We start from the raw sequence: 26,639 nt of genomic DNA on the forward strand, positions 1-26,639 counted from the left end.
TTATTTAGAGAAAATTCTTGAAAATTATATCCAAAATCACTTTTTTCTTTTCTAGTTTTTGTAATATAATAAAGTCCAGTTTTTTCCCAAAGGCAATGAAAGCGAAGATGCAGACCACTGGCACTGAAAATCAAAGGTACTTCAGAAAAAAAATTCCAAAGGTGCCTTCCAAAATCTCCCTCACAAGGCTGACTTCTGTTCTGCAACTGGAAGATGCCAAATGAATTTGGTCTGCAGTGGAAAAAATCCAATCAACCTGCAAAATCTCAAAATCTTAAAGATTATCATTATCCTTCATGTTCAGTGAAGCCAGTGAAAATTTAGGACAATGAGAGTCAACAGACTGCCAATTATCAAAAAGCTAATACGAGCTTTTGAAATATCAGCAAGACTTAATTGCTTTATGCCAACAGAGGTAAATTAATCTACTACAGTAAATTACAAACATGTAGCAGAATAACTTTTTCTTAATTATCACTTAAAAACCTTCTTGATTGTCTAGCTCATTACTCTGAAACTGGTATTGTTGCTGACTATTTAAGTTTACCTGTAGTTAGCACCTTGTTGTGTTTGAGCAAAAACATCTTATCACAGCAGAATTACTTAATTTTGTTAAATAAAAATCAAGGTTCTCCTTTTGTTGCTAGATCAAACTACACACTGAAAGCAGACATGTCTGATTCTGGTGCTGCAGAGAAGGCTGTTTATCTTCATCAGTGAGGACTACTTTTATAAAGCTGCTTTGCATACCGTTTGAATAAAAGAATTAATTGTGAATTATCATGTTATTAAGATTTCAATAGTGACAGCACTTCATATGTTACATTTTATAATGCTTTTGCTGGGCTGCTGGAGACCCCACTCTAAAACACTAGTTTTAAGAATAAACTTGTGAGAGTGGTTGAAGAAGAATCAGTAAGCATAGGACAGACATAATCTTATTGCCAGTTTCTCTGAAACACACAGGTGTCTCTGGGATTTTTTGATGTTGACTCTATTCAGGTGAAAGAAATCAGATTTTGAGTAAGAGATAAAAGAAACATGGAGGATACGTCGGCATCAAAACCAACACCCTCCATTTTTCTACTGGTTACACCTGGAAGAAAGACAGATGTAGACTATATAGGTGACGATTCAAACCACCCACGCCTGAGACTTTTGAAAACCTTTTCTGTATTTTCAAGAGACACAAGATGATAAAGAGAACTGTGAAAATGGGATGTCACTTAGAGACAGCTACAGCCCACTGGAGGAAAGAAAAATTCTGACATGCAGAATTCAGCTTGTAAACAAGGGGGAAAAAAAAGGAGTAAAAACAAAGGACAACTCTGAGTAGAGACTGCTTTGCTGAGAATCAAGCTCCCCAAATTACATCAAGGCTGGCAGTCAAGAACCTGAGCCTTAGCAAGAAGTAACACCTGCTCTGCTGTACCAGAATATGATCTTTTCCTTCCTTGCTCCAGTATGTTCCTTGGCAGAAGAAAAAAAATAGAAGGTATTGGAGAAATAATCTACTAATAATCATCACTGTAGCTTAAACTGCATTTATAAATTGGATGGAATGGGAAACATTTCTTTTCTCCTTATTATAAGATATATAAAACATTTATAAGATATATAATACATTTAATTGAGCTCAAATTCTCATTCCGTGGTCTTAAAAAAGAAAATAAATAAATCCTAACATCTTTGATGGATGTCTGTGAGGGAATCCTAGAGACACCTAATAGTAAAACCTAGTGTAATCAAATGCAGGTTTTGTATGGCTGCTGAACTCAGCAGAGAGAGTGTGGTTGGACACATTATCTTCTAGAGCAACTGGACAGCTTTTTTTCCCCTTTTTGCTTAGAAAACCTGCCACCAAGGTTTGTATTTTATAAATAAATATAAAATAAACTACTTAAATCTAGAAGCTTCTAAAGTCTTCACAAAAAAGGAAAGATCTTGTCAAGATCAGAGAGGACTAAATGTACCCCACCTCCCCATCAGTACCATACAATATTGTCTTTCTCCCTTTGTTTGTTGATTTCTTTTCATTTATGACTCAGTTTAGGAACTAAAAGTCCTTTATCATTAAATCTGTCAGTATATTTGTGTTCTGTTACAATTAACTTGAAATATGTGATTATGTTCTTTACCCAGATAATATCTGGGAGTGAAAATCCAATTAGAATGGTAGTTTACATAAGGAAAAAAATCTGATGAATTCTGATCTACGGCAAAAGCTCTTTGGTTTATTTGGTTTAATGAACCAAACTGCTCCATCTCTTCCCTGTGAAATGGAAGGGAAGATATACGGTGTATATAATAGCTGATGACACTGTTTTGATGTGAGAATACCTTTTGGTAAATGAAAGAACAAGTATGTTAAACGCAGCCTGTGTGTGACTGCTTTCAGTGGTTACAAAGAAGCACAAATTTAATGTAAGATTTCATGATGATTAAAGTTTTGCTCTTTTTTATGCTGATACTCACACTTCAGCAGCAACCGAAACACAAACTGTGATGATGTTCTCATGTATTAGCAGCTAAGAGAAGCTGCAGTTAGACAGAAGTTAAAGCCAAAAGTGTTGCTTTTACAGTGCACAGATTTCCTCTTTTTTTCTTGGTAAAAGTCTATGAAAAAAAAAAATTTACCACCACCACCTTTAATTTTTCTCTTACACTAAATTTCTGCTTCACTGTTAAGATACAAGAAACAAGATCAAAATATGGTCAAAGGTCGAACTTGTCCAGACCTTTGTGCAGCAGTTACCTGGTGTGCCTGATTTTGTGTATCTTACCTCCTGCTTAGAGAACTGCTGGGCATTAAAGCTGTCCCAGTGCCAAGAGGGATGAAAAGCTCCATGCCTAGAGAGACTTCAATCTGAGATGAGGCTTTCTAATCCCTAATCTCCCTGAAACTTGACTTCTGTGGTGTTCTCATCATCCCTCTGTGCACATCAACAAGGCTGGGTCATATACAAAAAGCAGCTGGGGGAATTTCTTTAATTTTCTGAAGGCCTGTATCATTTTTTATCTGGTACCCCAGCAGGTGTCCCAAACTTGTGCCTTGTGCGTCACTGATCTGAACAACTGACTCTGGCTGATAAAAACTGGGGAGAGATTCACTGATTGCACATAAATTCCCCAGAGTATTTTACAAAACTGTTGGGCAGCAAAGGCCAGGGCTAAGTTCTGTTCATGTTAGTCACATTATTTTTGTTGAATAACCAGTTCAGCTTTTGCTACAATGTCCATTTTACTTGCCCTGACTATTTCTAAGGATAAGCCCCTGTAAAATAACGTAAAATAAAACTTACTGCTTTCACTCAAGGCAGATGTCTTGCTACTAGGTAGCGCTTAATCTGGAGCCCAGACCCATGCTTTAATAACTTACTATGCTTCAGAAGAGTATTAAATTATGCTTGAGAAACAGTGGAGGAGTAAAATCTACTTCTTGCTCAACTCTTCTGCCATATTATATCTAAATGAAAAAAAGACAGGGAAAAAAAAACAAAACAAGGCCTTTGATTTAATAAGAAACTGACTTTCATCAAATCCCTGACTTCATTTTTTGATTTTGCCAAGATAGCTTTAGTCCACTGCTTTTCTTGGAAAAAAACTGCTGACTTCTTAGGAAGTCAGAACACCTCCATAGGTATTTCTGAAAATTTGAAACTGGTCAAGAGGACACATGGTGATACTTACATTGGGTATTTTATATACTCAGGGATTCCGTGGAATGTATTTAATTTCTCCAGGACTCCTCTTGCTAGGAAAATGTTTAACATCCTATTTCTTCTACATTCTTAAAACGTCGGGAAATCCTTTCTTATTCTAAATGCAGCAATGGAAAAGCTTGTTTTCCTTACATAAGCAGACCTAGTCAAACTGCAAAAACCTGCTGAATATTGATTCCTTCAAAGTTGAATTTCAAATTAAAGTTAAATTGCAGATGCAAACGATTTTGTGACTAGCCTTTTAACAATGTACTAGCTATTAAATCTGACAAAAGGTTCCATTTCAAACAGTATCTTAGGTCTGCAATAATTGGGCTGTATCTTGTACCCTAAAAAGATGAAGTGTTGAGAAGAAAATTACAATGCCTTTAGAGAGTGGGAAACCAACAGGTAGACAGAAGAAGACAGTATAAAGATTTGTTACAAAAGAAGCAGACTGAATTTAGCTGTCTCCAACATGACTTTGTAGCTTCAGCTGTAAGATGATTCTGAATCTCCACAGTGAAATGCCAACCTTTTCAATTCTGCTGGCAACCTCACGAAACTGTCATAGCTCAAGAAGCAAAGCATGCCAGATGAGTCAGTTTGACAATTACACAATGTTCAAACAACATATTTCCCTTCATTAAATGCCTGTTGTATGGGTGATTTAATAGCCTGCTAGTGATATTAATAATGCATAGTTATTAAAATGTTTTTCTTTATTCATCTGCCCTACTTTACTGCTGCAGAAACCTGGCTTTGATGTTCAGTCCTTCCTTCCAGTAGGACAGCAATGGGTACCCAGGATGCCCTTGGGTGACAGGGACAGTTACCTGCTTATCACGTTGTGTTTACTGGCTATGCTGGGGACCTTACCCAGAGTTTTCCCTGCACTGCAGGGCTGATGAGGGCTCTGGGATTTGTTTTGGCGTTTATGTCTGGAGGAAGCAAAAAAGGGAGAAAAGGAGTCATGGGGACAACTCAAAGAAAATATTTAATAGACAAAAATCTGCCTCAGCCAGAAAAATAGCTTTTCCAGTTTAAAAGCTTTTAAGGTGCGCTAAGAACTCATCCTGTTAATACATTGGTCCATCCTGTTACTGCTTTATACAGCTGCACCCTGCCTTTACCATATAAAATTAATCCGAACTTTTATTAATGTGCATCTGGAATTACATACTGATGCTATGTATCCAAAGCATATGAAGTGTTTATATACTGAAAGAGTGAAACATCTTCATGTCTAAACTGCATTTGTCTCTTTGGAACAATTTATCTGTGCCACTAATTCACAAGAAAAGGAAGACACAGTTGGATCTATGCTGTTTAGGAACTAAGACGATCCAGCTGTACATCAGAATTTAACTGTTCTGGTTTTCACACTTAAAACTACTACTATGATTGGATTTTTTTTCAGTATTGTTTGTCTAAAAGTAACACATGTTCAGTATTCAGAAACACTGGAACAACTGAGCAAGTCAAATACATTTTAGGGGGCTGATCTTCCTCTGGCTAACCAAAGTTTTCCTCTTTGTAGAAAACAATATGAGGGAACAGTGCAATATCCAGGCTGCAGGAAACAAAATTTATTGCTTGCAAGGCCTAGGAGGATTTCAATAATTTTATAACAGCCAACTGAAGAAACTGCTGTTACTCAGTCATGGAAAAAAAGTATCAAAAATATGTCAACAACAGCGAAAATACACACATGCAAGTTTTAATGTCTCTCAGGATGATGGCATCCTTAGCAGTGCACCTGAAAATTATGGTGGTTTGAATAAATTAATTTATGGACTATAGTAGTGCTGGAGAGTGGTAAGGGAACAATGTATGTCCGGGCCGAAATACAGACCTAGATCTGGACAATTAAGTGGTATCTGCCTGTTCCAAAATCCAGTCACTGAAATAAATTAATGGGAGGCATAGTCTGTAAGAGCCAACCTCAGTAGTAGCTCAGTGCTTCTACTCAACCACAAACCAAGCCTCTCAAGGACTCCCAAAGTTCTGTGTACAACCCACACTGCTCCTCCAGAGGCTTTTCGCTTCACACTCATAGATAGCTGTAACTCTCCCCACTCTCCTGTGCTTTCTCCTTTCTGGAAAGATTTCTAGCAGTCTTTCTACTCCATTTCTTAAGTGATGGAAGAAAATTTCAGTTGATTGCACAGTCATTTTAAAGTAGTAGCAAAACAGCTCAGGTCAGCTTCTGAATATACCTTGTCCTGCTCCTGCTTTAGTCCAGACTGCTGGACAGTCTGACTTCTTGTGGGATGAAGTTCTGCCAGAAGAAATGGCAATGGGAAGGACTAATGTCCTTCACTCAGAAGAGAGAAATGCCAAACACTGCTCTTACATGATTCCACAAATAAAACCCAAAACACTGGAGTCCTGACAGGAAAGAGAGTGGTTGGTAAAGCAGGGTTTTTTTTGTGAACAGTACAATCTAACAGTAGCAGCTGTAGTGTCAGGATGCAGTTAAACACACCAAAGCTTTATGACCCTAGGTCAGCCTGAAGACAGGGAATCTGGATAAAAGCAGCTTTACCTTACAAAGTATCATGTATAAGAAATGTCTCTAGGATGTGACAGAAACCTGTAGCATACACCAATTGCCTAAGGGACTGAGAGACTCCAGCCCTTGGCAACTGCAGGGCAGCACAGAGGGAAAGCAGCAGTCCTAATGAAAAGACACCTTTTATTCCAAATACTACAGGGCAGCATTTATATCAGCAAAACTATCACAGTTTTGTCAGCCTTTCCACAAGCATGTCCAGTGTGAGGTGTTACAATCAAGTAAAAACTCCCCAAGCTGGACACTGGAGTGCTGTCTTTGCTTGGATTCGTATTTTTTATCAATATTTACCATCACATATGCCTTCCCTACTGCAAACATGGCATTCAGAGTGAACCTTCTCCACTTATCCCAGATGTTTCTGTTCTTGCCTCTTAGTTCTGTGGAGAGGGTGGACATGCAGCTGTGAAGTTTAACAGTCAGCCTGAGGCCAGCAGGCTGTGGTTGACATACACAGAACAGGGGGGAAGTTGGGATGTCTGCAGAACCCCTTTGGTTAGCAGCTTCCCCTCTGGTCTATTTTCATCTGTTATCTGTTCTACTGAACAAGCTCCTCTGCAATCAATATGTTAAAGCCACCAACTAGCAAAATGAAGAGCACCTTCTCAAGGAATTAATGGGTGTTTTATTTTTCAGACACCAACTGACTGCGTGAATCTTATGAAAGGAAACTCATAATGGCCTTGTCAGCTCCAAAACTGGCAAATGAGCTGAGTGGAACAAAAATGTATTGTTATGGCAGAGATTGAGGTTTGCTTCCCTTTTTAGCCCTCTAGACAGCCTCATACTTCAGGCAAGTACAATGGCTACAAAGTTCCTGCACAGTCTAGACTGTATGCTTTGTTCAGATAAGTGTGGAAATCAAACATACACGAATATGTAGATGTGTATGAATATGACCTGCTGAATTAGGTCACAGGACTGCACAGCAGAATCTATTACTCTTGTGCAGGCTTTCCTTATCACCTATCTTACTCTCTGTGCAGAAGTCAACAACTTGGACTTCTGCTTTAATACCGTCTTCTGATTTTATTTGGCCTGTTAGATGGGTAAGGAATTGGCTGGATGGCCACATCCGAAGAGTTACAGTCAATGGTTTGGGGAAACCAGTAACAAATGATGACCCTCAAGGGCTTGTATTGGGGACCAGTACTATTCATCAGTGACACAGACAGTGGGATTGAAGGCACACTCAGAAGTTTGCAGATGACACCAAGCTGTGTGGAGTGCCTGACATGCTGGAGGGAAGGGATGCAGAGAGACCTTAACAGGACTGAGAGGTGGGTATATACAAACTTCATTAAGTTCAACAAGGCCATGTGCATGTTGGGGCAATGACCAATATCAATACAGACTGGGGGATGAATGGATTGACAGCAGCAGCCCTGGGGAGTAGCACTGGAGATACCAATGGATGAAAAATTGGACATGAGCTGGAATTGCGTGCTGGCAACCAAGAAAGCCAGCAATATCCTGGGATGCATCAAAAAAGTGTTGCCAGCAAGTTGAGGGAGGCAATTCTTCCACTCTCATGAGAACCCACCTGGAGTGCTGTGTCAGCTTTGGTATAAGCAAGACATGTAACAGCTAAGAGTGATTTCAGAGAAGAGCCACAAAAAGGATCCAAGGGCTGGAACACTTCTCCTACAAGAAAGGTTGAGCAAGTTGTGGTTGAGCTTGGAGAATGCTCCAGGGAAACCTCATTGAGACCTTTCAATATGTAAAAGCAGCTTATAAGAAAGACTGAGAGAGACATTTTACCACGGCTTGCAGTGAGAGGGCAAGGGGCAACATTTTTAAACTGAGAGCAGATTTAGATTAGACAAAAATATACATTTTTTTACTGAAATGATGGTAAGATACTGGAATAGGTTGCCTAGAGAAGCTGTGGTATCCCATCACTAAAGTGTTCAGATTCAAGTTAAATAGGGCTTTGAGAACACTGATCTAATGAAAGATGTCCCTGCCTTTGGCAGGAATGTTAGATTAAATGGTCTTTAAAGGTTCCCTTAGAATTCAAATGATTATATGATTCTTATGCATATATTCATTATTATAAGCATTCAAAAAAGTGAGATGTTGAAGGGCAACCAATGAGAACAAATGTCAGATAAAAGACCAACAAGGAGAACATCAATCGATGAAATAGTTTGTTTCATTTTTCTTCCATGCCATTATCAGTTATCTAACCTAAAGATCACAAACTTCCTATGAAGTACCAGGAGACAGTCTATTGCTTTTTGTTTTTTAGTAGCTGACATGACCCACCTCCCTGCAGCTAATAGCAGGACGAAGTCATTTTTACCCCTCCCTATTACACTGCAGCAGCCTGTAAGTCAGATACCCATGATGTCAGCTATACAGGCCACATTTCTATACAGGTATATGAGGCCATTTGAGGTATACTTTTTAATCTGGTATTAAGTCATACCAAAAATATAGTAAGTAGAGAAGCTTGGAAAAGCTAATTAGAGGAAGGCAAAATGCTTAAGGAAACTTACATGCATTTTTGAACATGTTGCATATTAATTAAATTCTCTTTCTCTTGGAAGCTAAAAGGTTGTGTTCCCTGCTTTGATGTAAACCAGTCTATCTTCTGTACCATTAAGAAAGCTGAATTATGGTATTAGCACTGGTATAAAACTCCATGCACTACTGATATTTTTAATTCAACACCAAATGGAAGTGTAAGCATTACAGTGCTGTGTAGAGAACAGTATCTTGTCCAGTCATGTACCTGCAGGACAACCACAGCTCTCTGTCTCATGAGCACACACATGGAAAGTATCTGACCATCACAGAGTCATAGCACAGCTTGAAAGTATGAACCCAAGTATAATCAATGAACAGAAATGTTCATTATTTCATTGAAATAGCAGTTTTGAGACATACAGCCAGCCACTTCCCATGTAAGTAACATTTCAATGCAAATTTCTAATGACTGCAGGTGAAGCAGCAGGTGAAGAAAAGAGAAGTGGAATGAGAGTTCACATCCTTGATGCTGAAATAAATACAGGAGTTCCTCATACTATTTCTCTGCTGCTATGATTTCTAAGTCCCTGTTTATCTGTTACCACTGTCCACCCAGCTACAGCCAGGGAAACAGGGGAGATAGTATAGCGTGGAACAGAGGAACTAAAAACAAGGCTCTTTCCCTCGCTGAGATGGAAGTTCAGCTTTATTCTTGTTCTTGGGATCCCATGGAGAAGGAGAGCAGGAGGAAAAGAGGAAGAATATTGATAAGCATGTCTTTTTGAAGGCAGGGGGAAGAGGGTGGTTTACATTCACACAGCCAATAAGGGGAACTCGGGAGAAAGAGATAAGAGGGGAGAAGCTTACATTCTGCATTTCGGGGGCGCAGTCTCAGGTCATACCATTTTTCTAAATGCATTACAACACTCTGCCTTTTCTGGCAGAAAGGCAGATCCCTTCTCCACCTCATTACTTTCAAACGAAAGTGAGACCATACCAATGTAATTTGGGTTATATATGGCTCAATACTGTGAACTCTTCTGCTCTGGAAAGGAAGGTCTTTCCATCCTTTCCTAACCACCAATACTGCCATCTGGGGCTGTGGTTTCAGAGACCAGTATAATATGACATGTTTCCGGGCTTGAAAATTGTGAGTTCTCAGTGTTATATTATAAAAATGCATTTCCAAGAACATGTATTCCAGGTATTTCCTGTTCTCAGGCCAATGAATGGCTAAGGAAGAAACAGTTCTAGAAATAAACATTTATTCAGTAAAACGGAATTAGGCTATATCAGAAAAGTCAAGAAAAAAAAAAAAAAAGGAAATATCTTCTTAACTTGATTTAAATGTAAATGTTTACTTTTCTGTAACAGGAGAGCAGTATAGCATTTTATTTTCTCTGTGGACCTGAAACGCTCTTTTGTTTTCTAATACTTTTTCAGAGAAACAGCAAAAGCCAAAAAATTCTTGGTTATTGATACAGAGAATGAAATTTCCTGCCTCTACAGAGCTTTGATGCAGCACAAGCACTGGCATAGTACATTTCCTTACATGGATTTACCACTGTTCCACCAGGCCTGGAAGGATTACCTTAGAGATGAGAGGTCCTTCACAGCCACGACACTCACATTCATCAGTTTAGCTCCTTTAACCTACATTTAAACACAAAACCAAACAACTAATGCCAATGGCAAAAGTCAACTAGTCAACACTCTTCAGACTCTCAGGACTCTTCCTTTGCTCTCCCCCCTGCTATTGCTTGTATTACTATATCCAAAATTTTCTCTTACAGTTATTCAAAGTCTTTGTCTCTCTAATGAAGCTCTCTCAAAATGCAAACTTGTGGCCTGGACACCTGCACAATGGAAACTAGAAGGAGATGATAACCATACCCAAAGCTGACCAAGGAGGAAGCGAACCATCATTCTTGAGTTTTTTTTTATTTCCCCATACCTCCCAGTGTGGGACTGCTGACTAAGTGGCATGGTTAGGTGTGGAGTGACAAATTGTTCTCAACCTTTAGCACATTTAGCTCAGACAGAATTTGCCACAGCACCAACTTGAGTTATTCTCTGCACGCATCTGTTATATGTTTGTTTCTCTGTTAGAGAGACAGCAGTTGCTTCCTCTTTAACTAGACATGTCCACAGTTTTCACATAAGCCATCTCTGAACAAGATACTATCCAAAAACAGATACAACAATAAAGGTGTAGAGATTTTCATAACAATCCCCCCGTCAAAGAAACCTACGGAATGTTCTAGGCATTACCTCAGACAAAAGTCCTTCACAGGGTGTGACATGCTTGCATTTTGCACTGACAAACATAAGACTTTTTTCTCTAAAATCTTCAGCTAAACTGTAAAACTAAAAAACAATAGGTTTTAATTTAATATTCTGGTAGTGCATAGCAAAAACTGTTGTTTACTTTTGCTTGCTTGGTTCATTTTTTTAAACTTTATTTTCCCTTGGGAAAATTAATTTTGGCAACACCTGTGGGATGGAGCACTAATCTGATGTTTTAACATGTGCATATCTGGAATTTTCAAGCCAATTTTCACAACCTTCTGAACCTTCTCAAAATACTGCAAAAAAGAAATGCAGAAGGGATAACCCACAAAAGATGCTAGAGAGGCAGTTTCTCTCATTGTGGCCTGATTCTACCTTATTGAAGTACTCACAGTCAAAACAAAACTGAGTCAAATAACAGTGAGTGTGCTGAGTAATTCCCATCTACTTGATTATAATAGTGTACTATTCCCACTAATTGCAGGTAGATGATTGCCTGATTACTAGTAAGACAAGAAGCAACAGGGAGAATATGGCTATACCTCTCTTGTCTTGCTTTAGAAGACCCATTCACACTCTTTGAGGTAAGAAGCTCATATCAACAGGTAAATTGAAAACCAGTCTGCCTAGAAGTTGAGCTGGTTTAACTTCAACTCTTCTCTCAAACTGGGCTAGTTTAGACAATGCAGATTGATGCACAAGAAATCTTAGCTCAGTTTTGGCTAAACTAACATTTGAAAACTGCTTTATTTTCTCTTTATTTTTTTTTTCTTTTTTAATTTTTCTTTGAGTGAGTAAAAACTGAATTCAAAAGCAACATGTACACTGAGATACCAAGGCTTCTCTGTGACTTGTTTACACTCAATCAGCATGAGTTGTCCTTGCCAAAGTATCTCATACACAGAGCAGCCTGGAGCCACCAAGTCAGGCTTACAGTGCAGCCCTTCTAGGAAACAATCTTCTCTTCTGGGCCAGCTTCTGCCTGGGACTCACAGGGGAAAATATAAATGGTGTAAATGAATTAATGCTTAGAACAGGGAGCGGTGGGACTGTTTCTCTAAGTCCAGCTGTACCCAATGTATTTCATGAAGGACAGTGCAGGACCAGGAAGGGCTGGAATGAAAGCTGGATATGTCAATTTAGCCTAACTTCCCGGCTGGGAATGAAGAAAAAATATGCCTGCATTAAGCATAGGCTCTACATTTATACATATTCCAGAAGTGTTCACAAACTGACTTGTGAGGAAATCAGATTCATCAGTTAATTTGGTGCTAAGTCTGCATGCAAATGAACCTCCCAAACAGGCAGACACCAAATTCAGACCTGCTTTTCAGATGAAATAAATAAGCAGTCACAAAGTAATTTGCAAGGCTTATCTAAACCTGCTTAATCATGCTAGTAATAAGTTTGTTTTGAATGAAGTTCTACTCTTAGGAGAAAATGAGAAAGAAAAAATGCATCTTCTACCCCCACCAGCCCCCACAGGGATACACGCACCTTCTCACAGGGGATGGCAGCTGCTACATTTAGCTTAGCTTTCAGTTGAACTGAAGCTTTCCACATAAACATCAAGGACAGGGGCAGTGGTTAATAAAGCATAAGCTGCTCCAGAATCCACAGTGAGTCTTTGTGGATTTTGTTAAAAGGCATACTGAGTGAAAACAGTGGAGCATGGAAACGTAAATGTTTTTCCTGAGTCTAGATTCATACTATCAAAATATCCTAAATCAAGTTTATGAAATCTGAAAGGGAGTTTTGAGCTCTTGCAGCCTGAGCTGTATCTGCTTGTTCACTCTCTGAAGAGCGGCTGATATGACGTCTCAGATGGATGGAAAACATTCCATAAGCAACTGCAGAGGGTGTGGTGGCAAGGCAGCTTGCAGAGTAGCACAGAAAACACATTGATTCCTCCTGCCTACTGTGTCTCCTATTAGATCCAGTGCACCAGAAATGGCTGCTGTGACCTGGCAGCAGTGAGGGTGGGTTTGAAACTAGAAGGAAATGGGCAGAATACCTATGAAGAGTTGGTTTGGTTTGTTGGGTTTTTTTTTCCAAGAGATGTTTACTGGTCCCAGTTAACACTGTTAGACCACAAACAGTGAGGTTTAGCACAGTGCTTTCTCCTAGTTGCACTTGCCAGTGAGTCATGCTGCACACATGAACATGATCTGTATTTCAGGGTAAAAACAGTCCACTATACTGTTCGTTTTGAAGACATAGCAAGCAGAAGTATGTTTCTGGCTATTTTAAACAGTTCTAACACATCCTGTTGCTGTAGTAGCAGAATAACAAGAACACAGTATTTAAAGTCTCAGAGGAAAAAATGTCAAGGCCTTTGTAAAATCTCCTGTTTTTTTTGTTGTTTTTTTTTTATCTACTCACTGAATAATTTTATTTTTTCTTGACTATTTTGAGTCTACAACAACAAGGTATAATTCAAACTGTTATCTTCAGACATGGAAGCCAGAGGAATGTATTAGTGACTCTTCTCACAGCTTGTGCATTGATAAGGTGTAGAATCACGTACACAAAGTACAGGTTTATGTCTGACAGATCGCATTCATTAACAAACATGCAAAGCTAACGAGCAGTATGTTCCCAGTCTACTATAAATTACTTAGACAATTCAAAGCAGCACTAAAATAAGCAGTATTTATGGTCACTAGCACTATAAAGGAAAACAGTTTCCTGGAATTCACAAGTGGAGAGATGCAATCCAAGCCCACAAATGCCCATCTTGGACCTTCTGAGCATATGTTCAAAGTAAAATAATGCCTGCAAAGCACTGAAGACAAGGATACAGAAAAGCTTCTATAATTTCTTATTGCTTCTTCAAGAGGCTAAAAAGGTATCAGAATGCTGCTTTTCTGAACAAAGGTTTGGAAGAGGGAGACTGTAAGACCTTTTCCTCTCTGAGACTATGGCCTTATATGCTGTTACTGCTGAAAAGAAACACACAAAGGTCCTTCAGAGGATGCTGGAAGAACAGTGGCCTTTCCAGAAGACAGCTGTACCTAACAAAACAGTGCTGGCCTTGCTGGCCTTTGGAGAAAATGTAGTGGCTGCAGGAGGAGTGCCCAGTGCACATGCCACTTCAGTGACCCCAGATTGGCAACCAGGCTCTCTCTAATAGCTCAGCACAGACCTGCGGGGCTGTAAATTGTGTGGGTGCACACAGGGCAGGAACAGAATCAAGAAAGCATAACAGTAGCTTAAGACAACAGTTCCTGCTGCCACCCCCACTCCATTCCCATGCCCAGCTGAGTGACAGGTATAGAAATAGCTATCCTTCATTGACCTGCCTCACAGGCATGTGCTCCAAAGTTATCAGTTATCTCATATATGAAGCAAGCCAACCTTTGTAAAAGTTTCTTTCAAAAACTTGGGATACTGATACAGAGACATTATTCGAAGACAGCTGTTAATAGCTGATACTTTGAAAAGAAGCTTCCAAAAATCTGTTTTTTGTCCTGTGATAAGCCACATGATGAGGCACGTCATTCTTTAAAGGAGGAGGGGGAAGTGTTTAGCAGTGTGGGAAAGAGAGGGTCAAGACTACATAATTTATTTGTTTGTTTTCCTTCTTGAACAACAGGGCTGCAGAATGACACAGAACAGAACAGCTATAAACATAACTGAGACTTGTTCTCCTGAGCAGAGTGTCAATATAAAAATGTAAAAGCATTCTCAGACAATGCATGAACAGGTTGGGATGCAGGTCTTGTAAGACTTGGGAATAAGCTTCTCTGAGGCTTGGCAAAAGGAGGGTTAGCACTAGGTGCAAGAAAATTTTGGTTATCTGAAGTATTTTATGAGATCTAACAATAAATTCTCTCCAGTTGTGGCAACTTAAGATATATCCATATAGGAACTGATGAAGATATATCCGTATAGGAACTGAACTTCAGTCCAACAGACAGGCATCAACTTCTTATTCCATGCTACCTGGCTGTGGTACTAATATTCATCCAACATTTTCCAAGCACCTCCCTCTATCCTGCTGCTGAGTGCCTCTCAGCAAGGCAATACCTTCAAGAATCAGTAAGAGCCTATCCCTGCTAGTATGAAGTGTGAAAGCTAATGCTGCTGCATGAATTAGCAGTACGCTTAGAGAGCTTTTGGCCAGGATTTTAATGAGGATGGCAAGTATTCTGCTGGATAACGTATGGGGTGCTGTTACAGAGAGGTTATGTGATGCTGCAGCTGCTGAAGACTTCTTACTCGTAAGTGTGCACTTTGCCTACAACTTAGTTGATGTAGGAACCCAGGCTTGGATATTTCCTGCTTTCTCAGCTATTTTAAGAGAGGGGAGGTAATCACATGTGGTTTTCTTACAAGTTCTCTTTCAATATTTGACTCCTTGAGGACCAGTCCTGTTTTCATTGGAATGAATGAGCTTTTTGTCACTGACCTCAGTTTAACCCCTGACAATTTACTATGGACCTCACAGCTATTGTAGCTTGGCACCTTGTGATCTGAAATTTATTTTAAAAAAAATATTTATCCACATTTTTCTGAGCACACTTCTGAGACAGAAGAGTTCTGTAGTCATCTTATGATACAGAGAACTGAGATATGGAAAGTGGATGGGCTGGAAATCCAAAGTATGCTAGGTGTCTACAAAGCTGACAGTATCTATATGATAACTGATTTCCTCAGTAAAGCAGGGCATGCTGAGCTAGCCACGCTGCAGATACTGTGATGTGCTTGGCTATAATAGAGCTAGCTATGCTTCCCTAGGCAGGAACCATTTCCTCAGCCTTCTTCCTCAATGAGGCCAAATTCAGTCTTTGATAATCTTTAACCGCGTTGAGGAGGAAATAGCACTGCCACTCACTTTTACACAACAGTCTAAAGGTTACAGGTCTTGCCAAACTGTACAAATGCCAGAGGTGAAGTCTTCAGCTGCCTGGTTTGGATCAGCAATTTAAACCTCCTTGAGTATGCCAAACAAAATGTTGCTGGGGTACTCCCTCCTGGTTTTCCTGCTGTGTTAATGCATGCACGGGATCACTGGTTGAAGACACAGAAGTGACTCGGCAACTGATGGGCTCAGGCACACATCTAGGTGCCACAGCTCACAGGAGCAGGGCAGTCTGTAGGGTTGGCAGGTGTCCTCTCAGCCTGACAGCTTCCAGGAATGCTGAATCACTACTCAGCTGACAGGGAGCTGGGGATCCCAAGACAGTGTAAGGGACTCCTTTGGGTAGCAAGGGTCTTGAAAGCCAGTTTTCTGATAATTTGTAGTTGGACATATCAATTCCTTTCACCATGTTTACCAGCACCTAATGATAATATGTCCAGTGGTCTCTGACCACAGAAATCCAACCATCTGCTGTGGATGAGTGGAGGACATGGTGCCTTCCCTTTGAGACAGAGCTGGAATGTGCCCTTAGCTTATAACTGTGCCTAGAAACGCAAAAAACACACCTGTGTTCAGTTACCTAAATGAAATCTACAGTTTTTGTCCTACATAATGCACCTGAAGTCATATAAGAAGTCTGTGTTGGCAGAAAGCTGTGATACATCATCTGAGCACCTCCCTGAAGCTCTATCCACTGGGAGAGATTTCCTCTCAGCAGGAACAGGATGGGAGGCTTGAGCAGCAATTCAATGAACTTTGAAACAATATGAGTTTTTGAAACATTTGTCCTGTAGCCGATTGTGCTTGTCGCCATGGTGGTAGGTGCCATATCATGTCTAAATTCTGTGTGGAAATCACTGATCATTAAACAAGTCCTTATCTCACATTTTTACAAGCTATTTAGAGAAAAGGTCTACCTACCATAAACAATTATTTGGAAGGCACTTTGACTTTTATCCTGTTGTTTGGATAATAACTTCATTAATCCTGATCTTTCTCAATACAACCACAGGCTTCTGTAGTTATCTTTGATGACAGTGGTAAGGGCAACAGCTCCCATTGTTTGCAAAATCCCTCAAATTAGAAGTGCTGCTAGGAGAACCGATGTAGTTGAGTTCTAAAAAATAATTTATTTTTTTTCCTGACAAATACAGGAAGTTGGAATTAGCTGGCAAGAGAGATGGGAGAGGAGGGCATACAAATAAATACTATTTCAGTAAGATCATTAAAGCAAGTAAAACTTCAGGTAGTTTCCTCTAATTCTGCTGACAGTAACTGATCTGGATTATGTTTTGTTTCAAAATAGTGCTGTTAGAGAGAGATAAGCACAGTGAGAGAGCAGTAAAACAGTTTTTGAGCACAGATACCTCCAGAACAAATGTTCGCTGTCCCTTTAAATCTTACAAGCTTTAATGTTCCAAGTGCTGGAGGGATATTCTGCAACACAGAGTTTGAGGCAGATTTCTAATTGAAACTGATCTGGTTTGCAGGCAGTACATGTTTATATTTAAGTATCTTCTCCTTGGGCAGTTAAAATGTGTTTTCAAGAATCAAACTACAATAGAAGTCATTAAAATCCTCAAACATTTTCCAACCACACACAATTGCCCCAAATAATTCCTATTCAGATTCAGGGAAAAATGATGGTAAAACTTCTGATACTACGATGAGGTCAGTTGTTGGCAAGTGCTAGCATTTTAATGACAACCGTAACAATAGTTCATTAGCACTGTTAGATCAAGCAGATTTAGCTTGTGTGGAGTGTACTGGTAACCAGCTATTTACTCAAATGGAATTCTTATCTTAAATGAGAGTTAGGAATGGAGACTTACCAGTTCTAAGAACCTCCTCACGACCTGTCTTTGTTTTAAGTTAGTTTCACCATCCAGGTTGGCTGTTTCTATATGGCACAACCCATCGGGATCACTTGAGGAGAGCAGCAATATGTCAGCAGGTATAATTTCATTACAGCGAAGCTGCACAAAGTCTCCGACTTTCACTTCTTTCCAGTATCTGCTTATATATTTCTTCTCATTTCTGAAAACAAACAAACAAACAAAAAAACCCCAAGACTTTTAATAAAAAAAAGTTGCACAGACTGAGATGCTTCTGATAAATCTGGTTTGATTTGTAACAGGAATACCTGTTACAGGAGTGTCTTTGGAAGGCCCTCAGGAACTCTTAAGTTACTCTGGAAAAAATCAATGCAGGTTGCCAAGAGGCCATTTCCCAGTGACTCAGAACCGGGTCTGAGTTACCAAGACCCACTTTTAAGATCCAGAGGGAAACATGTTGATGTCAGACTTGACTAAGTAGGACAAACAGGAGCTTCACACATTCTCCTTTCTCTCCCTCCATGCTCTGAGTCACATATGATCCCAAGAAGGAAAGACGGCCAGTGCCCATACTGTGTGAAAAGGAATCATTTAAAGGGAAAGAGAAAAAATGAGAACAAGTCTGGATGCAGGACAACTGCTTGGAATGGCTCCTGAATGTTCTCCCTCATTTGCCACCCTCTGATGCACCCTCACATAGCTTCCCCTTGTTCCTTTTTTCCAACAGGGACAAACTCTGTATACTGCTGCACATCACAGCTGGACAAAGATCCCTAACTGAGAGAAATTTTCACCATTCATCACTAAACCTAGATCTACTAGGACATGTTGTGTGGTAAAATGCAATCCTATCTACTCTACTGGGAAAGGACACTCTAATTTAAGTATTTCTACTCTATTCCTTCTAGCCAGAGTGCTGTCTGTTACATAGCTGATTCCAGCTTAGTTACCCTGAACCTTTCATTTTGGAGTACAAGCACTAAGCCTTGCTAGTTTTAAAGGTCATGCTAGTTTGCTATTTTTTAGTTTTTAACTTTTCTTGAGAGAAAGAGGGAAAAGGAACAGGTGACCACCCAATTAATTTTAGCTAAAATTTCAGATTTTAGTTTTACAGCAGGCACAGACTCGTGTGCTTTCTTGGCATTTATGGAAAGTGATTTATTCTTTTATGATTTTGAAAGAAATCAATTTCAAAACAGCTCCAATATTGACTTGTTAAAATACCTCCTTAAAATGGGAAGCTAATATGCTGACACTTTTCTAAGCCATTTGAAGGCCTTCTGCTGTGTAAGGTCCGAGACAATTGTCAATGCTGGCGCTGTCACCAGAGACTGTCTCTTGAGACAGCACTTTAACTGGCAAAATGGGATTCTGATGAGGGGTGGGGAGAGGTGGCAGTGGCCTTTTTATGTTGTTTAAAGTATATTATTTTAAAAAACATCACTTTCAGCAGTAATGGGAATAGATTTGTGGAAACAGGGAAGTCCTGACAATGTTGTTACTTTGGAGTTACTGATAGTTATGCCTTCACTGGTGTTAGAGGAATTAGTAAGTTAATTGGCTTTTTTTCATGTATTTAGCCCAAATCCTGAACAATAAAGGGTCGGGTATCAGATCAGGTTTTATCTCCCAGAATTTCTTCATTGTCTTTTCATAACATCCACTTTATAAGGGGAAGAATGAAAATTATGGCTGTGATTTCTATTTTGATAAAACCTGAAAAGATTAGTATGAACCAAGTGTAAAACATGATAATCTAACAAAGGCAGGTAAGTACACCTACTAGGTGCTGAAATTACACATTTTCTTCATAATCAGGCTGAAACAAACATTTAACTTTCTCTGCTAATGAGTATGAATTGCTTTGAAACCCAGTGTGCTATAATACAGTACAAATTACTGCACTGCAGATCTGAAGGGTTTGTTAGCTCTGCAATCTGTAACTCCAAATCCCTTTACATGTGTCTGTTGTTCTTCATCCTTTTTAATTTAACTGTGAAACTGGGTGATGTACAAATGCATGTATAAGGAACAGCAGTACAAAAGCACGATCAGGATAAAAATAGCAAGTAGTCCCATACTGTGCTATAAGCACTACTATTTTTTATTTAATTTCTATTGTTTGAAAAGCATTGCTATTTTAGCATTTCCTCATCCCTCACATGCTTAGCAACTGCCACAACTATATACACGGTGGCAGGAAGGGTGGATATTAAGCAACACAAGGCCAAATGGCTCTGCTGGAATAAATGAAGTTGTTCAGCCTGGAAAAGAAAAGGCTGCAGGGAGCACCTTATTGTGCTTTCTGTATGTAAAAGAGACTTGTAAAAAAGGCAATTATTACCAGTGCCAATAGCCACAGGGCAAGGGGTAATGGTTTTAAACTGAAAAAGGATAGGCTTAGATGAAACATAAGATGATGATAAGATGATAACATTTCTTATGGTGAGGCTGCTGAGACACTGGAACAGGTTGCCCAGTGAAGCTGTGGATGCACCATCCCTGGAAGTGTTCAAAACGGGCCTTTGAGCAACCTGATACATTGAAGAATATCCCTGCTCCTGGCAGGAATATTGGACTAAACGATTTTTAAAGGTCCTTACTGAGCTAAACCATTCTATGATTCAATAAATCTATGAATGTAAGACCTCTTGGACATGCACCAGGGCCCCAGGGCACAACCCCCTTCATTAGGCACACGGGAACAATTTGGCCCCATATTCCACTCGATCAGCTCTTTGCTAACAAGGGTCAATAGTGGATGGAAAATTACTGTCTTCATGGAAAATTACTTCCTAATCTTCTTTAGACTGGGTTTCTCTGTGTCCTCTAGCAGAGCTCTGAACTGAGACTTGTCTCACTGCAGCCAGTAAATGGTCACTGCAAGCCTTCTCTGCAGAGTATGGCGTGATACTGTCTTCACATGGGGTGATGCAGAAACTATCTGGACATGAATACATCAGGCCCTATGAAGCTTTCCTTTAACATGCTCAGCCTAGTCCTCTGAACATGCAGGTTAGCTCACCTCAAGACAGCTGTCATATTCTACATCCAGTACAAACACACCGAGTGACCCCATTGATAAAGTTAAGCTTTTTCCATTGGTTGTGCAGAGACAGGACTTTGTTGTCCAAGTTTTCTATTACCTACTAAATGTTTATTCTTGCTGTTATATTGTGCCAGTAAAATTATATAATATAGAGAGTTAGAAAAGTCAGATTTTCTGTAAGAGAAGGAGCCCAAAAGGATGGCAGTCCTCTGCAGCCTCAGTACAGGGCTTCTGTGGTGGTGCATTCCTTCCTGGGGTCTGCTCTACCTCCTCAAGCCTGTTCTATAATTTCAATAATTCTAATTAGGCCTTGGCTTTTGTGTAGTGAGTTGGGTGGTGAAATGTCCCTTGAGCATACCAGGAACCCTTGCACGGGTAAGGAGGAGTGGCACTGTTAATTTCAGGGACACGTGCTCTCTGACCAAGGAGGGCAATGAGAAATAATCAGACATCCCTTGGAACATTACCCACGTGAATCATAACCCCAGTGAAACTGGGCTTTTGAATAATTTCAGTAATTATCAACTTGGGTTAGAGTCATGATGGAAATGGACTAATGAAAAAAATGCCAGTCATCTTGTGACCCTGTAAACAGTGGTCCTAAATGAGGCCCTTTGAGTTCTACCAGACCACAGCAGGCTGTACCAGCATGGCCCTCAGAGTGGGATGCCACTCAGAGCTTGCAATCTGTCAAGCTGCAGTACTCAGGGGACTGTCACCAAAAGCTGAAGAGCTGGCTGGGGCTGACACCTCCAGTCCTTGACAGTCAAACCTCTCCCATTGAGAAATGCCAAGACATTCAATGTAATTCAATTTTGAGGCAGCTGACACCTCCAGTCCTTGACAGTCAAGCCTCTCCCATCGAGAAATGCCAAGACATTCAATGTAATTCACTGAGACTACAGTGAAACAAAGTGGAACTTCTAACAAGTACCTCTGTGCATATATATAAATATATACACACACATATTTGTGTCTGTGTGTGTGCAGGCGTGAATTGATTTAAACACCCTACAGATAACTGAATTACTATTTTGATTAAGGTTAATCCTATTTAATCACTTTGTAAATATTAAATTAATCAATTACTGAGTGCTGCTAAGTCCTTCAGACATAAACCATTGCCAGGTTTGAGGCTAAGATTGGACTCAACCACACCTAAGCTGCATCTGAAGTTTAGAAAGCAAGGGAGTCCATTCTGAATCTTGTGACCTAACAGCAGGATTTCCTTATTAAATCCTTTAGATATCCCATGAATGAAGACAGATGACACTTTGATTGAGTTGCACTTAGGTTCCATCAGAAGTTTAAAAAGCAAGGGGGTCCACTCTGTAACTTATGACTCAATGGGGAAATCTACCTTACCCTATGCACTCTTATCCCAGCCCTGGTGTAAATCATACAATATTCATTATAATTCTAATTTCCCTGTGTGCTTCATCTCTGTATTAACAGAGTGAACCCTGCCATCATACTCTTTTAAGTCATGCCTTTACAAATTTATTTTAAAATCTGCTTTTGGTAATACCTTTGATTGCTACTCTTGAAGTGGCCTAAACCACTAATTTTGAGGCAGCTGCGAGCAGTATTTGCAAGGGTCTTGTTAACAAAAGCTTTTGGCAAGTTTACTTAAACATCATCAAACCTCCTGGAATATTTTGCTGAAAGGCTTAAAGAATTCTGGCAGGAATACAGGAATCATTTCTGGCAGGAAAGATGAGTGAGTGACTCATCTCAGTGAGTCCAGTCCCCTGCAATGGTCACAGGAAACTGACATGGATATCTAGCCCAGAAGGTGACACCCCACAACTCTAGTTCTACTTGCCCTCATTTATCATGGGCCTGATGATACATTTTATTACCTACAATATACTTAAGGCTGATGCTACCAGAAATGAATGCTGCAAACCATGATGAACCACAGGAAGAGGTCAGAGATACTAAATCTTTCAAGCTTGGAGTGTTAGATGAAAGTCCTACAAATCAATATGCTGCCATGAACTAATGCCATTCTGCAGAAGGAATAAATGTTGTTATTCTCTAGTTAAATCACAACGATGAACTATTAATTTCAGACAGCCATGCTCAGCTACTATAATGTGTTCTGTTGAGCTCAAATACTAAAAATGTGCATCCTCCTGCACACAGCCTAATCTTTATCAATACACTTGCATGCAAAGAATTGTCAGCTGTGGTTTAAACCCACAGTCATGTAAATCTTCATGCTTGTCTCTGCCATAATTTGAAGTAGAACTTTCCAGTGCTTTCAGTTTTCTGAGCATATTGTTACAGGTAAACATTGACAGAAATCTAAAAATGAATAGCTGAAAAGTCAGCTGATACAGCTGTATTGACATCAACACTTTTGTTAGCCAACAGCAAACGTGGCCCTGGCAGGAGTCAAACTGCAATGATAAAGTTCCATTGTCCTGGCATATCTGCTTTTGAATATACACACAAAAAGTCTGAGACATCCTTTCAAGTGTATGAACACAGAGAAAAATACTTTCCTTGCTATTAAAAATTTGTATTAGTCAACCATTAGTCTATTGTATATATTTGGCCAATGCTGCTTTGAAGAAGAGCCTGAAGGTGAGTGCCAAATTTGAGATTGACTTTGGTTAGCAGCAAAAACTGAACAAACCAAAACTATTGATGTTTTTTAAAAAAATGTCAGTTTCTGATTTAGAAATACAGAAACTCATAAATGACATTTTTTTTCATTTTATGCTTTTTCTTCTTGTCTCCTTTGCAACATAAGTTGATAAAGATAATGCTCATAATTTTTCTTTCTGGACATGCAGACACCACTTGATATCTACAAAAGACTGAAATTTTCAAATTGTCTCCATTCAGAAATTAAAAAATGATAGTTTACTTATTTTGAATGTATTTTAACATTTTTCACATAATAAAGAATTATTGAAAATTACTTAAGACAACATATATATAGGTATATAATAATAAGATAAAATATGTCTTGCATCTTCTCTAGAATTTCTTTTTTTAAGTTTGGGAAAATTATCATAAACAATACTAGGCAAAGAAATATGAAAGTCATGCAGCTGTAATCTGTTCCACTTGTGTAAGGTCTGCATACTAGAAATTTTATACATTAAATTGAGAGGATGGGGACTACAAGCTAATAATTTCTTACTTCCTGTACTTTTCCATTGACAAAAAAATTACAGTTAATTAGTGGGAATGGCTGATGCAGATTTGCTCCATCAGATTGAGTGGCTGGGGCACCCCGTGCTTCTGTGTAGCGCTACCCTAGCCTAGTCTCAGCACAGGCTCCTACATTTACCTCAACAGGGCTTGTAAAACACATGTTCCAGAAGATTGGAAGATGTTCTCTTGCACTTTTTGGGGTGTTCAGCCTGTTTGACCTGGTTTATAGAGCATACCCTTTCCTACATACATTCCAGCTGCAACCCAGAGGTTTTCAAGCCTCTCAAAACATCCAGATAAAATGTCGTTTCCCAGTCCAAGCCCATCCGCTGACCTGCTTTTGAAGTAACAATTGTCTTTACTTCAAAAGAAATCTGTCTCCTCTGCCTTCCCTGCCAGCTGAGGTTGGCCAGTAGGATTTTAAAGAAACAGCAAGAAACTAAGTCTGTGGAAGAGGAAAAGCCCTCCACAAAAGACAATCGAAGAGCTGTTATGCATGTACAAAGCATACTTTGTATCTGTTCTTGATGTCAGCCAGGTCCTTCCTTTTCATCTCAGGAGGTAGAAATAGATTGGGGTAGCACAAAAGAATGATTCAGGTACATCTCTGCTCCCAGTGATTTAAAATATGTTCCGATCAATTGCCTACAAGTGCTGCGACCAATCTTCCGGTTAGGTATGATCTAACTAAAAAAACTTGGGAGCTAATTAGCAGGCCCCAAACAGAGCAGCAACTTCTGAAGGAGAGCCTCAAACTAATGCAAACACAGAAGTGTCACATCAGGCCAGACTATCTTTAGGGAGGCTCCAGCATCTAGCTGTTTCTCATTAGGTCTTTATGCTCATACAGTTTTCCTAAATCATCTGTTCTTTCTCTTGCCTGGTCTGGAGCCTTCACTTCAGTCTCCTACCTCTCCTCTCAGGACATGCCGGTGTGGAGAGGGTTCCCACTAAGGAACACTATTAACTAAGGAACTGTGAACACTTCAGTGGCAAGCAGAGATGTTACAAAATTCATCACAAGCTACAAAATAAGAGCTGGTCGACAGCACGTGAAAGACGTGAACAAAAGTGCTGTGTTATAACCAGTATCAATTATGATTTGAAAACTACTAGTGTAGTAGATCACAGGTTTAAAAACAAGAGCTATCTGTGAGAACAAGGCATACATTGAACAAAGTCTGAACATGTCAAGCATCTATGGAAACATGTTGAGAACCATTTGGGTACAATTACAATGTTATGGCAAAATGAAGGAAAAACATGTAGAGTAAATTAATGCCAAAGGAGGTTACATAATGCCCAGAATATGTCTCCATTCCACCACAAATGATAACATCTGTTTCTATGAAAATAAATCACAAAGAGACTCTGAATCTGATACTCATCAGACAAAACAGATTAGTAGAGTGTGTTTTTGAGAAACATTGAAGAGAATGAAATCTCTCCATAACTGAAGTTTCTAAATAGACTCTATAATCTACACCTTATTTTAGGGGCATTATTTTCACGCACTTCAAATATCCTTTTTTTTCCCTTTTATGTAGTATTAGCATGTGCAAATTTATGTTACAGTTGCTAGAAGCAAATCTGCATATATAGTGATGATGAGGCATAAAGGTGCCTTTTATCAAATTAATACTTTCTGAAAACTGCTAATTTTTCCACTAATAGTGAAACTATTCCGGCTTATAATGTAGAAGTAGTAATTTAACTTCTCTTGGCAGTGTTATCTCCATTATACCTCATGTTGAAAGAAACCTCACTATTGTTAAATATAATGAAACATTTACTACCCGGAATAAATGATTTTTCAGCCAAAAACTTGTTGTGATAACAACATGAAACACAAAAGCAGAACATGTAATGAAACGTTACACAAACTGAAGAAAGGAAAAGCTGTCTTCTAGAACTTGATTTTAAAACAAGACTGTTCCAGAGAGACATCTAGTATCTAGGGTTTCTGTACGTGGTATGATTCTCAACCTCTTATGTTTGCTGCCAAAAATGCGAAAAAAGTCCTATCACTCTTCCAACAAACATATACATTGGGAGAGAAGAATATCAGTTGCTTTATATATAGCAGGACAGATAGATAATTTAGTATTGAGGTTTTCTAAATGGTATCACACAAGGAGGTGGAAGAACAGCCTGGATGCAACCTGGCTCACAGCCAGATAACATTCTCATCCTGATTTTCAGAGCCGTCACAGATAATTAACATTGAATACTTCCATTAAAGTGCTACTCCAAGCCACTGCAAAAAGATTCATCCCAGCTCCGTGCTCTGAAAACAAAGAAGAAGAAATAATGTCCTGCTGAAGGGAAGCCACTGAAATAGTAGATACCTCATGACACAAACCTCCTGAATCTGTGCCTGATGCCTAAACAATTGAAGAAAAAGCAGAAACTCTTCCTAGGGATAACTTAGGGGCCAAATTTTGGTAAGCCATGAGCTCCATGTAGGAGCTTTCCAGGGTCCTTGTCCTCTAAACCAATAATTAGTGGCTTGAGGAGACTTAGGAATACTTTCTGAGTGCCTAAAATTCAGGTGCAAGATACATAAACAAATCTGGTGGACTAAATCCTCCTTTTGGTGCTCTCTCACTACATTTAAGGCAATACAATCAGATGACCATTCCAAGGGAGCTCTTCATATCTTAAAGGTACATATCAAAAGGTA

The 26,639-nt window shown here is 39.4% G+C and overlaps 1 protein-coding gene across 1 annotated transcript in view; it reads right to left on the bottom strand.

Moving 5' to 3' along the window:
* ATP10A (ATPase phospholipid transporting 10A (putative)) overlaps positions 1-26,639 on the bottom strand; it is a 110,035-nt gene that overhangs the window by 49,072 nt on the left and 34,324 nt on the right. The window contains exon 2 of the mRNA XM_005516519.3: positions 17,734-17,938. Within this exon, the coding sequence (XP_005516576.2) occupies positions 17,734-17,938 (205 nt within the window). The remainder of the gene's footprint in view (positions 1-17,733; positions 17,939-26,639) is intronic.

This window comes from Pseudopodoces humilis, chromosome 2 (genome assembly GCF_049639895.1).
Source record: "Pseudopodoces humilis isolate 2021_Gansu_Grassland_sample_001 chromosome 2, ASM4963989v1, whole genome shotgun sequence".
Classification (NCBI taxonomy): domain Eukaryota; kingdom Metazoa; phylum Chordata; class Aves; order Passeriformes; family Paridae; genus Pseudopodoces; species Pseudopodoces humilis.